The following is a 14,044-nucleotide window of genomic DNA, read 5'->3' on the forward strand; positions in this document are numbered from 1 at the left end:
AGTTGGCATCATGTGTAGCTGTGTGACCTCGGACAAGTCACTTGCCCCCTCTGAGCCTCACTTTCACCGTCTGTGCATGCGCACAGTGATATTTATCTGGCATAAGAGGTGGTGGGACCCCAGAGAGATGGGTTAGGGGTTCTGGCCTCAGGGAGGGAGCAACAGGGGAGTGGGGTGATCAGAAACAAATTTCAGGCAGACTGCTTCGGAGACCAGCTACCTGTGTGGATGATATAAGATAGGACTCGCAGGAGGTACACAGTGTGGGGGCTGGCACACTGACATCTGTTTGGGTCTGCTACTGCTATTATTAATCATAATGACATGGTCAGTGGCTTTCTGTTGAATGTTCCTCAAATGTCAGATATTTCCACATGGGAGTTTCCCCCTTGCCTGCCATCTGCCAGGATTCTCCAGCAGCTCAGAAGCCAGTGGTCAATCTTGTGCGATTTCTGGGGTGGTGAACACCGCCCCACTCCCCTGCATTGGGAAGTTTTCTTCTTCTGTAGCAGACACAGTTTGGGATATCTGCCCAGCAAGGCCACACTCCCCCATTTTCTGAGTACTGAGCCCCCACAGGTAGCGCTGAGCTCCCAAGGCTTTGATTATACCTGCCCCCTCCCCAGCCACAGTGGTGGGACCAAGGTTAACACCTGACCCAAGTGAGCCAATCAGATGCCTTTCCCACTGTTTCGGAAACAAGGCAAAGGGGTTTGGGCTAAGCTGGGCTGTTCCCTGCTGTTATAGATGTAGAAGCTGTGGGATGGTGTTTTCTCCTCGTGGAGGGGCTGTTTCGGAAACAAGGCAAAGGGGTTTGGGCTAAGGTGGGCCGTTCCCTGAAACAGCGCTGTTACAGACGTAGAAGCTGTGGGATGGTGTTTTCTCCTCGTGGAGGGAGAAGCACTGAGCAGCCGTCTGTAGAAAGAGACAGAGAGAGAACTGTGAATCCATGTTCCTGGAGGAGAGGATTACAAAGGGAGGGGTGGGCGGCAGAGAGAGGCAGCGAGCAACTGCCCTGGTCCAAGCACTGATGGCCACCGGGTTCTTCCCCTCCCATAACAGGCGGAGTCCATTTCCCCACCTCTCGAATCAGGGCTGGTCATGTGACTTGCTCTGGCCAATAGAATGTGGCGGAAGTGGTGATGTGTCAGTCCCTAACCTTGGCCCTAACACCCAGTGGTTCTCAACCTTCCTAATGCTGCGACCCTTTAATACAGTTCCTCATGTTGTAGTGACCCCCAATTTCATTGTTACAAATTGAACATAATTAAAGCATAGTGATTAATCACAAAAACAATATGTAATTATATATGTGTTTTCCGATGGTCTTAGGCAACCCCTGTGAAAGGGTCATTTGACTCCCAAAGGGGTCGCGACCCACAGGTTGGGAACCACTGCCTAACAGGCATTGCCCTATCTGCTCTCACTTTTGGAATCCTGCCTCTGTCATGTGAACAAGCTTGGGTCGGCCTGCTGGGGTATGAGAGATGATGCAGAGAGAGGCTGGTGTTTCCAGGTGAGGTGATCCTATGCCAGGCACCCCTTAGGCAGTCTGCCAACTGACCGTGATGCATGAGTGAGCCCAACAGAGACTGGAAGAATGGCCCAGCTAACCTCAGCTCAAATTGATAACCCACAGAACTGGAAGCTAGATAAATGGCTGTGGTTTCAAGGCTTAAGTATGGGAAGGTATAGTTTGTTACACAGCAAGTGCTAACTGATACATCCTCGGATTCCTGAAAATCTTCTTGGATCCTAATATCAAACCCTTCCTTGTATTTTTAAAAAAATATATTTTTTATTGATTTTTTACAGAAAGGAAGGGAGAGGGATAGAGAGTTAGAAACATCGATGAGAGAGAAACATTGATCAGGTGCCTCCTGCACACACCCTACTGGGGATGTTCCCTCAACCAAGGTACATGCCCTTGATCAGAATCGATCCTGGGACCCTTCAGTCCGCAGGCCAACACTCTATCCACTGAGCCAAACCGGTTAGGGCTCCTTGTATTTTTTATTGAGCCACTACAGTGCGTTTCTTTTGCTGGCATCCCATGAGTTTTATGAAATACACACTGCTTGTGGAGGTGGTCTCCAGGAGTTTGGTGAGATGGGCAGATGGGGTGTCTTGTACAATCGGTCCCCAGGGCTCTCAATAAAGGGGGAACATCCCACAAACAAGTGATCAGGAAACCAGGAGGGAGGAGATCGCCTATGGAGCCCCCAGGAACTTCATCTCATCCCTGAACATAGGCTTCTCTTCCCGCCCTTCGTGGCATCAGCTCCCAGGCTGACAGGCAGGTACTCACTTCAGCAGCATCTTCGTATTCTTCGCCTGTCAGTCCTGCAATGAAATAAAGAGAAATTATAATCACAGTCACCACAATAATACACTTACTGAAGGCTGAACATATACCAGGCACTCTTTTTAAAAAAAATATGTTTTATTGATTTTTTACAGAGAGGAAAGGAGAGGGATAGAGAGTTACAAACATCGATGAGAGAGAAACATCGATCAGCTGCCTCCTGCACACCCCCTACTGGGGATGTGCCTGCAACCAAGGTACATGCCCTTGACTGGAATCGAACCGGGGACCTTTGCGTCTGTAGGCCAACGCTCTATCCACTGAGCCAAACCGGTCAGGGCTACCAGGCACTTTTTACAGCGCTTTCCTCCCGTTGTCTTAGCTGCTCGCACACCCACACTTTGAGGTAAGTATTACCGTCATCCCTGTTTTGCAGACGGGGCACAGAGCATTAAAGGACTCACAGAATGTCACACATAAGCTAGCACTTGGCAGAGCTGGGATGAACCTAAGTAGCCTCATTTGGGGTCCATGGCCTTAACGGCAAACAACAGGGATATCTGCTGGCCGTTGGTGGCTGTGGTCGATGTGTGTGGGGCTGCCACCCCTCCCCAATGGTAGCGTCCAGACAGTCATGCCTGTTCCCATGACCTCATCTCCAAGGTCACCGCTGATTCACCCAGGCTGGTTCCTTCTGGTGGACGCCAGAATCGATCTGTTGTCTGAAACTATTAGTAAATGGGTTTTGGCCAAGATGGTGGGGAGGACCAGAAGTGACACCTCCAACCCACTCATGGAGACAGGAAATCGGGTGGTCTGGGCGAGGAGGGTTATGCCAGCCGGACGTCTCACCCTTCCTTCCTAAGAACTTGGCTTTGGAATTGGATCTGGGTCTGGTTCAGGGTCAGCCAGTTGTCAGCTGTTTGTCGTTGGGCAAGTTGATGAGTTTCTCTGAGCTCTGGTTCCACTCATTTTGAAAACGAGGACAAGAACAGAACCCGCCCCTGAGAGTTTTTGTGACTCAGAGATCTTGGCTCATCCTGAGGACCCAGGAAATGCCACAGGGAAGATGATGTGGGTGACTCAGGCAGCCGCCTGGCCCTCCCCTGCCTCCAGAAGGCTCCCCATGGAACTCACAGACCAGAGATCTGGGCAAGGCCTTGCCAAACCATTTCAACTTGCAGATTTCTCTTCCTCGGTCCATAAGCTACGAAGGTGTGCATTGTAAATGGTGAAAAAAGAGGCGGCGTGGGTTAGAGGCTGGAACTGGGAGTGAGGCAGGGTTTTGAGTTGGAATCCCTTCTCTCCAGCTGTGGGGTCTGGGGCCAGTCACTTCTTCCTGGGCCTTCGTTTCCTCTCTGACAAAACTGAGATCTTCATCGCTACCCCACCCGGCTACCCTCTCTTGTGGAGATTACAAAGAATAATGTCGCCCTAGCTGGTTTGGCTCAGTGGATAGAGCGTCGGCCTGCGGACTGAAGGGTCTCAGGTTCGATTCTGGTCAAGTGCACATGCCTGGGTTGCAGGCTCAATTTCCAGTAGGGGGCGTGCAGGAGGCAGCCGATCAATGATTCTCTCTCATCATTGATGTTTCTATCTCTCTCCCACTCCTTTCCTCTCTGAAATCAATAAAAATATATTAAAAAAGAATAATGTTTAGCAAGCACATAATAGGCATTCAATACAGGGAAAGTTATTATAGTATGGTAATAGCGGACACAGCTAGGATTAAAATGTAAGTCAGAACAACTGAGCACTTCTGCCCACCACAGAGGCAGTCACTCACTCACTCATTCATTCACTCATTCATCCATCCATCCATCCATCCATCCATCTATCCATCCATTCCCTCCTCTGCTCTAAACCCACATGACCCCCATCTCACTCAGAACAAAAGCCAAGTACTGACATGACCCGCACACCTTCCACTGTTTGGTGCCCCACCCTTTCCCTCTCTGATCTCAGGCCTTGCTTCTTTCCCCATTCCTCACGCCACTCCAGCCACACTGGCCTCCTTGCAATTTTTTTTTAACATGCCAGGCAAGTCCCACCTCAGGGCTTTTGTACTTGCTGTTCCCTCTGCCCGGTGTGCCCTTTCCCCACATACACACGGGCTCCCTCCCTCCTTTCCTTTGCCCAATGTCTTTGCTGAAATGTTACTCTCTCGGGGAGGTCTTGACTGACTTAGCTCAATTGCTCCTCATCCCCACACTCCCTGTCCCCCTTCCGGCCTTATTCCTCTCCTTAGCACTCATCATCCCTCAACATACGGCCTAGAGTTCACTGGGTCACCACATAATTGTTGGTATCTGCCTAGGATGAAAGTTCATGAGGGCAGGGACTTCGCACTATTCATCCCCACAGTATCCCCAGCGCCTGGCTCATAGATCTGTGCAGAAGGAACGAATACGATGCTTACTGCATCCCAGACACTGTTTTAAACACTTTAGAAATATTAGCTTGTTTAATCCTCACAACAGTCCTGTGAGGCAGGTATTATGATTGTCATCCCCATTTTGCAGATAGGCAAACTGAGGCACAGAAAGGGGGAGTGACTTGCCCATGGCTTCACTGCGGGTAAGTAATGGAACTGGAATTTGCACCAGGCAGACCAGCATCAAAACCCTCTTCTGACTCCTGTGGTCACTGTGGGAACGGAGGAGGTAGATGGCCACACGGGGTCAGTGCCTTCCGCTCTGAATGAGCCTAAAGCTCCTTGGGACGAGGCGTTTTGCTTCGTTTTGTTTTGTTTGGCTGCTGAGTGGGGAGGTCAGTCCAGGCACACGGGTCAGGGACAGACGGTACCTTTGGGCCTGGGCGATGGCGGAGCCAATTCCTACCATCACCACCACCAACCCGGCACATCCGGCCAGGAGGAGGGCGATGGCAGATCCTCCTGACACCGTGAGAATGGGGTCCAGGTCGACGGGCTCGTCTGTGGAATCCATGTCGACTTCTGGAAACCGAGAATGGGTGAGACTGGAGCAACCGCCCTCCCTCCACCATCCCCACTCCCACCATCCCAGCTCCTCAGTGTCGCTTCCATCCCTCCCTTCCTCCACATCCTCTAGGTCTCCGCCCAGGCCTCCTCCCTGCTCTCCCGCCCCAGTCTCTCCCCACCCATCGCCCCACCATATGGAAGTCAGTGTCCCCTCTGAAGCTCAAACTTGACCCCGTACCCCCTCTGCTCAAAAGCTCGCCGTGACTCCCCAGGACCTGGGGAGGAAGCATGGCCTTCAAGGCTCTGCCACCTGGACAGCCTCAGTGCACGAATTTCATGTACTGGGCCTCTAGTTAATACTATCGATAATGCTAATTGTAGCAATGATACTATCGAGTGTGTATCCAATACTCACTAGTGGTCAGTTAGTATGAGGCACTGTTATTTTAAGCTGTTCACCTGCTTATCTCATTGAATGCTCACAACTATACTTTGGGTGGGCACTCTTATTTTTCCAATTTTACAGGTGGGGAAACTGAGGCACAGAGCTGGTCCAAAGTCCCGTGGCCAGGAAGTGGAGCCAGAATTCAAACTCCATGCCCATGCTCAGAACCACTTGTTACACGAGCACCTGCACTTTCCCGCCGGCACGTGCTGAGGCTCAGAGAGGCGAAGGGGCTCCAGAAGTCACACCCGGCAAGTGGTGGGAGCCGGGAGCCAGGCAGCGGGCTTCAGATCATGAGCTGAGCTTCCACAGACTGTCATCTGTAAAATGGGCTAATGATGCCCAATCTGCCATGTGCATGTGATGACAACTTGGCTACAGAGCGTCTCAGAGGAGACTGCTCACAGAAGGGGGTTCAGGGGAACCAGGAAAACTGGCCACCGACCAACGAGGGTGCAGGGGTTTGGGGGAGGGCCGGGGGACTTACCTGGCAGGGAGACCTTTACAGGCTCGGAGGAGAGCTGTTCCTGGCTGTTCTTGGCCACGCACATATAGGTACCCAAGTCCTCCCTGGACAACCGCCGGATGACCAGCTTCTCCCCTGTCCCTCGGGGCTGCCCGTTGAAGGTCCAGTAAATCACGGGTGTGGGTCTGGATGCAGCCAGACAGCTCAGGATCACCGAGTAGTTGAGTTCACTCTGGACGACGCCCCGCAAAGTCTCCGGGAATGTGTGTAGCAGCACCTGGGCTGTGCGAACAGGGAGCAAGGCCATGTGGGTGGACAGGACTTGGAGAGACTGAGCCCTTCTTCTGCCCACCACAGAGGCATTCATTCATTCATTCATTCATTCACGAACAAATGGACGTGGAGTGCCTGGTCCGTGCCCTGCACTGCTCCAGGCACTGGGCATAGCGGAGCTGTTGGTGCCCCCACCCCAGCTCCCAATCATCCCCACTTCCAGCTTCTGTGCCCTGAGGGCTTCTGCTGGCTGCCAGAGCCCATACTTCCCATCGAGGCAGCAGGTCAGCCTGTTGGGGAACGGGTACACCGGGAGTGGCCCCCCGCAGTGGCTGACGTGGGAGTTATATAAATATCCCAGCCCCACCGCCCCAGCTGGACCAGGGCGAGGCGAGGAGCTGGGAGGAGTGCTTGCATTCTGGGTTATTTTGAAGGCAGAGCCCCAGGATTTGCTGATGGATTGGATGTGGGTGGGGGAGAAAGAGAGGAGTCAAGGGGGCCTCCGAGGCTTGGGGCTTAGCTACCGGCTCCTGGGGGATGCTCTTTACAGATGGGACACACACAATTCTCCCCCTCGTCCAATTCCCATTTTATTTTATTTTACTTTATTTTATTTTAATTTAATTTTATTTAATTTTATTTTATTTTATAGCTGAAAGACTGTGAAGTTTGGGTGTCTTAGGGTCAGGTCTAAGGGTCAGGAGAACACAGCTGGGATTTGAACCTGGGGAGCGTGATGCCATGGTGAATGCTGGGAATCTCCACATGCGGCTCATTTCAGATTTCAGTGCAATGCAAGTGAAAAGCTGTGGCCCAGCCAGAGAGCTCACAGGAGCTGCCTGGAGCAGGTGGTGCCAAGCTAAGCCTTGCAGGAGGAGAGGGAGCCCACCAGGTGTAGAAACAAGAATCAATGTCACAGATGCCTAGACCGGGTTCTTATATGAGCCAAACACCATTCTACACACACGTTAACTCCCAGTTTGTTACTGCGAGGGAGACCCAGGCCTGGGGGGAACCATTTAGTAGGTTGCAATCAGCATTTAAAACTCAAAATGAAACATAATGCGAAATGGCAGAATGCATTACTCCTAGCAATGATGGCTATTTTATGACATTTGTCTTTTAGTTACTTGTGGTGTGTGTATATGAACACACTGGGTCATATTTGAAATGCATCTCTTACTGTGAGTCATGATTTACTAACTTTTTAAAATCCTCACCTGAGGATATATTCAGAGAGAGGATGGGGGGGTTGGAGAGAGAGAGAGAGAATGAATCAGTGTGAGAGTGAAACATTGGTCAGTTGCCCCCTGTACAAGCCCTGACTGGGGATAGAACTTGAAGCCCATGTATGTGCCCTAACTGGGAATCAAACCCGCAACTTTTGGTGTATGGGATGATGGTCCAACCAACTGAGCCACCCAGCCAGGGCTACCACAGCTTTTGTTTTTATCCATTCCTCTATTGATGGACACTTGGCTGCTTCTAAATCTTGACTATCGTAAATAATGCTGCAGTGAACATAGGGGTGCACATAGTCTTTCAAATCAGCATTTAGGGTTTCTTCAGATACATTCCCAGAAGTGGAGTCACTGGGTCATAAGGCAGTTCCATTGTTAGTGTTCTGAGGTAACCCCATACTGCTTTCCACAGTGCCTGCACCAGTCTTCATTCCCACCAATACTGCATGAGGTTTTCCTTTTCTCTACATCTATGCCAATACTTGTTTGTTGATTTATTTATAATTAGAGGCCCGGTGCACGAAATCTGTACACGGGTGCAGTCCCCAGGCCTGGCCAGCGATCGAAGTGCGAGCGTCTGGTGTGGAAGAGCAGGTCCCAGCTGACCCCTGGGTCCTGGGCAGCACCTGGGCCCCTGGGCCCCCACATGCTCCCCTCTGCCTGAGTCACGGTGCCTGAGTCCCCAGGCGGTGATGCGGTGAGCACAGCCGGGCCTCTGGGCTGCCCAGTGGCATCACACAGAAGCTGGGCGGGCAGCGTGCTCTCTCCCAGCTGGCCTCGCAGACCAGCTCCCGCAAGAACCCACGGGGAGCCTGACCAGCCCCTGAGGTCCTGGCTCACCCGGAAGAGGCGGCGCAGGTGCTGGGTGGGCTCCTTGCAGGCACCTGGCACCTGAGTGCGGGGGTGGGGGAGGAGGGTGCTCCTGGCAAGTGAACCCTGGCATCCAGGGGAGAGTAGCAGGGGGAGTGAGAGCGAGCTCAGTGGACACCCTGCATTCTTACCGCACCTCCGTCCCCATCACCCCTGCCCCCTGGTACCCAGCAAGAGGTCACAGAGCGTCACCGATGCTCACCATGTTCTGTGAAGCCCCCTGGTGGTCAACACACGTCATAGCGAGCAGTCTAACTCCCGGTCTCTGGTTGAATGACCACCCAAGGGGACAATTTGCATATTAGGCTCTTATTAGATAGGATAGCCATTCTGACAGGTGTGAGGTAATAGCTCATTGTGACTTTAATTTGCATTTCTCTAGTGACTAGTGATGTTGGACATCTTTTCATATGTCTACTGGCCATCTGTATGTCCTCTTTGGAGAAGTGTCTATTCAGGTCCTATGCTCATTTTTAAATTGGATTGTTTGTTTTTGTCTTTTAATTTTTATGTTGTTTTCTTTTTGTGTGTGGTTTATTGTTGTTATTAACCCTCATCTGAGGATATTTTTCCATTGATTTTTAGAGAGTGGAAGGGAGGGGGAGAGACAGAGAGAGAGAAACATCGATGTAAGAGAGGCACATTGATTGGTTGCCTCCCGCAAGCACCCCAAGGGGGGTCGGGGGATTGAGCCTGCAACTGAGGTACCCTTGACTGGAATCGAACCCGAGACCCTTCAGTCTGCAGGCCAACGCTCTATCCACTGAGCCAAATTGGTTAGGGATGGTGTTGTTTTTTTAAAGATTTTTTATAGAGAGAGAGGGAGTCAGAGAAAAACATCGATATGAGAGTGAAACATGATAAGCAGCCTCTTGCATGTCCCCAATTGGGGATTGAACCCATAACCCGGGCACGGACCCTGACTGGGAATCGAACCAGCAACCTTTCAGTGTACAGGACGATGGCCCACCATCTGAGCCTTACCAGCCAGGGCTGGTGTTGAGTTTCATAAGTTCTTTATACATTTTGGATATTAACCCCTTATCAGATGTACCATTAGAGAATATGTTCTCCCATCCACTGCTCCGTGGGGATGAACACACCTTTAAAGAAATAATTAAGTGAGAACGATGCTGTTAGGGTGGACTCTACTACAATCTGACCACTGTCCTTACAGGACCCACAGGAAGACACGGGTGGTGTGCCCACGGAGGAGAGACCACGCGAGGACATGGCAAGAAGGGGTCCATTTGCAAGCCAAAGAGAGAGGCCTGAAAGGAAACCGAACCCGCTGACCCCCTGGTCTTGGACTTCCACCTTCCGGCACTGTGAGGAGTAACGGTCTGTTGTTGAGGCTGCATGGCCTGTTGTGTTTTGTTATGGCTGCCCTAGCAGACGAACCGTCTCCGAACCTTCTCCAGAGCAGGGGTCTGGCTAGCCGCAAGGCTTTCTTTTTCTGGTTCAGGTGTAAAAGTCCAAGTTCAGAGCTGCATAGCTCGTAAGAACAGAGGTGAGTCCGAAGGCGGCCACCGGAGACCTCTGCCCTTCCCTGAGTGATGATGAGCAACTACGCAATGACTCTCAGTTGGAAAGTGTGACCGATGACAAAAAGTGGTCACAACACTGCAACTCCTTTCTTCAAGTGGTGAAGCCAAACCACCCCCCCCCCCGCCCCCGCCAAGGAAGCTGGGCCAGTCGTGTGACTTGCTGTGGCCAATCAAAGATGGCGGAAGTGCCCTAACCGGTTTGACTCAGTGGATAGAGCGTCGGCCTGCTGACTGAAAGGTCCCAGGTTCGATCCCGGTCAAGGGCATGTACCTTGGTTGCGGGCACATCCCCAGTGGGAGGTGTGCAGGAGGCAGCTAATTGATGTTTCCAACTCTCTATCCCTCTCCCTTCCTCTCTGAAAAAATGAATAAAATATATTTAAAAAAAAGTTATCTCCCCATAAAATTATAAAAAAAAAAGATGGTGGAAGTGATAGCATGCCAGGGCCTCACCAGGCCTTGCAGCTTCCGCTCCTGTTCTCGTTCCATTGCCGAGATAACAAGCCCAGGCCAGCCCGCTGGAGGGTGGAGGCCAACAGGCCCATTTACCACTGCGGCCCCAGCTGCCCCAGCTGCCCCAGCTGCCTCCAGGCCACTGCCAGGCCTATGGAAGAGGCCACCCTGGACCCGTCAGGGCCCTGGCACTCCCTGGCTGACACATGAGTGAGACCAGGACTGCCCAGAGGAATCATGAGCTAAAGAAATGGTTCCTATTTTAAGGTTTTGTTGGAGGGGGGTTGTTAGGGAGCAACTGACTGCTGGCACAGAAGGGGTCCTGATGGGCCCAGCTTTGGGGCCCCACTCACCCCTGACATGTGCCTGCTCGGTCACACTCCTGCGTCCCCTGCTGGTGTCCAGCACCGCAGTGTCGCTGCCCGCGTCAGTGTGTCCGGGCTCCGGGCGGCCCTCGGGGGAGGAGACCATGGCTTCTTGCTGGGCCCTGTGCCCTCGGAACCAAGAAGTGGAGAGAATGCCATCGAGGTTCCTGGGGACGGGAAGGTGAGCACTGGCTCCTTCTGTCAAGACGTCTGGAGGCGCAGAGGAGGGCAGCTCCGAGGAGGCAGGGCAGATGCAGGATGCGAGCAGGGTGCCTGGAGGGGTGGGGAGGAGAGGAGAGAAGAGGGGAGCGAGTGGGGCCCAAGGTGAGGTGCTGCCCCAAGCAGCCCTCCCCGCACTGGGGAGAATGAGTCCGGCACAGGGAGAGCTGACGTGGACAACAGTGATCATGGGAAAAATATTGTGGGAACGGAAGGGAACGTTCACTGAGAACCTCCTGTCGGCCAGACACCGTTCTAAGCACCGAACATGTGTTAGCTCACGTCTTCCTTATACATCGACCTCACAAAGCACACCTTACACTGGGCTGCACTCTCTAACCCAGGGGTGGGCAAACTTTTTGACTCGAGGGCCACAATGGGTTCTTAAACTGGACCGGAGGGCTGGAACAAAAGCATGGATGGAGTGTTTGTGTGAACTAATATAAATTCAAAGTAAACATCATTACATAAAAGGGTACGGGCTTTTTTTTTTTTAGTTTTATTCATTTTGACCCCACAAAGCACACGTTCCACTGGGCTGCACTCTCTAACCTCTGCTCTGCTGTGTCCAGAAAGGCTGGCCTCTCTGAGCTCCCTTGTTGGTGTCCCGTCCCCCCCCCCCCTTGCCCTTTGCTTCTGACCGTGGGAGTGACCTTGTGGTTATGGTCCCACAGCTCCCTCCCTGCTCCATCAGCACAGGCGGGCTGTGTCGCTCTACTAAAGCTCCTATTGGGTGGCCATCTATCTCTCCCTCTGGCAACTTCTAGCCTGGGGAGGCGGGGCAGGGGGAGTCACTGCTTCCACTGTTGCCAGCCCCTGGGTCCTGCACAGTCCCATGTCGCTTTACCAATCCTCTGCCTTCACCTCTGCAAAGTGTCCCTTTACCAAGCCCTGCTCATTACTCCCTTTGAGTTCGCCATCTCCTTCTTGCCTCCGCCTTTACTGATCCAACTATTCCACCCCTATTTGAGGTGAAGAAACAAAGATGCGGAGAATGTAAGACATCTTTCCAGGACGTTATAGGTGGTAGGCAGCACCTACGGAGTCGAAATTCTCCACCACTGAAGTACATTGTGGAGTGAGTCCCCCGCTCTCAGTTTCTCTCACTTCCTCTCGTTAAATGTCCGCGTTGCTTAGAGCTTGAAGCCGAGCCCTGGGAGTCTGGCTCCAGACCCTCTGCTCTTGGCCACCCCACTCTGTTACCTCTCACTGGAATGGTGACTGTTGCAGTACGAACAAAAGCTCCTTCCATAAAAGACTGGAAGGTTTGCCCTGGCCGGTTTGGCTCAGGGGATAGAGCGTCCGCCCACGGACTGAAGGGTCCCGGGTTCGATTCTGGTCAAGGGCACATACCTTGACCGGAATGCAGGAGGGAACCAATCAATGTGTCTCTCTCACATCATGTCTCTCCCTCTCCCACTCTCTCTAAAAATCAATGGAAAAATATCCTCGGGTGAAGATTAACAACAACAAAAAAGACTGAAAAGTTTGACAAAAATAAAAAGAAACATCTACAAAAGTTAAAAAAAAAATACAACACACCCACTACCCACCAACAACAAACCCACCACCCACAAAGTCAATATAACAATGACCTACCAGGGAAAAGCATTTGCAACTGACATCACAGACAAACAGCTCATTTCACTAATATGTAAAGTGCTCCTAGAAATCAATAAGAAAAATATCAACAACCTAACAGGAAAATATACAAAAGATATGGGTAGGTGATTCCTAGAAAAGAAAATTCAATGTCTCTTGACATAGGGACAATGTTCAACTGTACTGACAGCAAGATAAATGGAAATTAAAACAAACTGAGGTAACAGGTAATGCTTTGCACCTAGCAGACTGGCAAATGTCCAAAAGTTTGATGTTGTGTCAGTGAGACTGAGGGAACAGGAAGCTCACACACGCTGGTCCAACCCCACGCAGAGGGCAGACTGGCCAAGTCTTTTCAAGATTAAAAATTCCCAAATCTAATGCGTGTAAAGTGCTTACAACGGTGTGCTAACAAGGTGACTTGTTATGGGGCAACGGGCGAGGTGGGGACCTTGGCCTGGCGCCGCCCACGTCCCCCGCCACCCACCCCTGGTTCCTGGTTCGCCATTGGGCGATCGGAGCCTGCCAGCCTGGGAAAGGGACCGAGAGGTGGTCAGTGTGTCTCATAGTGACTGGTCAAGTGGTCGTTCTGGTCCTTCTGCTGTTAGGGTCAACTTGCATATTACCCTTTTATTATATAGGATTATTCAGAAAGCGAACTCCTGTTCATGTGGAGGAAGCCTAACAGCCCATTAACTTGGTCTAAACAAGCTTCCAAAGAACATGGCATCCATGAAAAAGGAAAAGAACGAAAGGACAGTTGAAGGACTGAGGAAGAAATCACCAAGAAATTGTAAAATAATAATAATAAGAAGAAGAAGAAGAAGAAGAAGTGATATGAAAAAAATAGCAAATACTTTGTAATGTATCCGATTGCCCCAAACATAATAGAGACCTTAAATGCATAAATATGTCACAATATATACTTATATACTATATCTGAGGCCCCTAGAACCATAAGAAATGCAAAAAATTCACTGTTAATAACTCATCCTCAAATTGCCCCCCTTAACACATTGCGTACCGCATAGAAATCTCTAAGACATACGCCAGGGACCGCACGTTTTTGGGCAAACTGCACGTTATTTAAATCATCATAATGCACTTTAGGTGTTGTTTTTCAATAATTATAACATTTTTATTTACAAAAACAATTAAACAATTAAAGTTCCTAGTACTTTTTTAACGTATGGTACTGCGTAAAACATTTTCCTCTATGAAGAGGGACCAAACAAAATTTACATAAGTATCTAGATTCGCTCCTTTTTCCATGGGCGTGAAAAACGAGAACACTCGTGAGCGGTCCTTAACAGATGG

The 14,044-nt window shown here is 51.0% G+C and overlaps 1 protein-coding gene across 1 annotated transcript in view; it reads right to left on the bottom strand.

Annotated features, from left to right (window-relative positions):
- Nucleotides 1-815: 815 nt before the first annotated feature.
- Nucleotides 816-14,044, bottom strand: part of IGSF23 (immunoglobulin superfamily, member 23) — a 20,193-nt gene continuing 6,964 nt past the window's right edge. The window contains exons 2-6 of the mRNA XM_005863394.2: nucleotides 10,895-11,179; nucleotides 6,179-6,439; nucleotides 5,111-5,261; nucleotides 2,309-2,343; nucleotides 816-915 (exon numbers count right to left, since the gene is read on the bottom strand). Coding sequence (XP_005863456.1) covers nucleotides 2,310-2,343; nucleotides 5,111-5,261; nucleotides 6,179-6,439; nucleotides 10,895-11,179 — 731 coding nt within the window. The 3' untranslated portion in view covers nucleotides 816-915; nucleotide 2,309. The remainder of the gene's footprint in view (nucleotides 916-2,308; nucleotides 2,344-5,110; nucleotides 5,262-6,178; nucleotides 6,440-10,894; nucleotides 11,180-14,044) is intronic.

The sequence above is a fragment of the Myotis brandtii genome, unplaced genomic scaffold (assembly GCF_000412655.1).
Source record: "Myotis brandtii unplaced genomic scaffold, ASM41265v1 scaffold1774, whole genome shotgun sequence".
NCBI classification, from domain to species: Eukaryota; Metazoa; Chordata; class Mammalia; order Chiroptera; family Vespertilionidae; genus Myotis; species Myotis brandtii.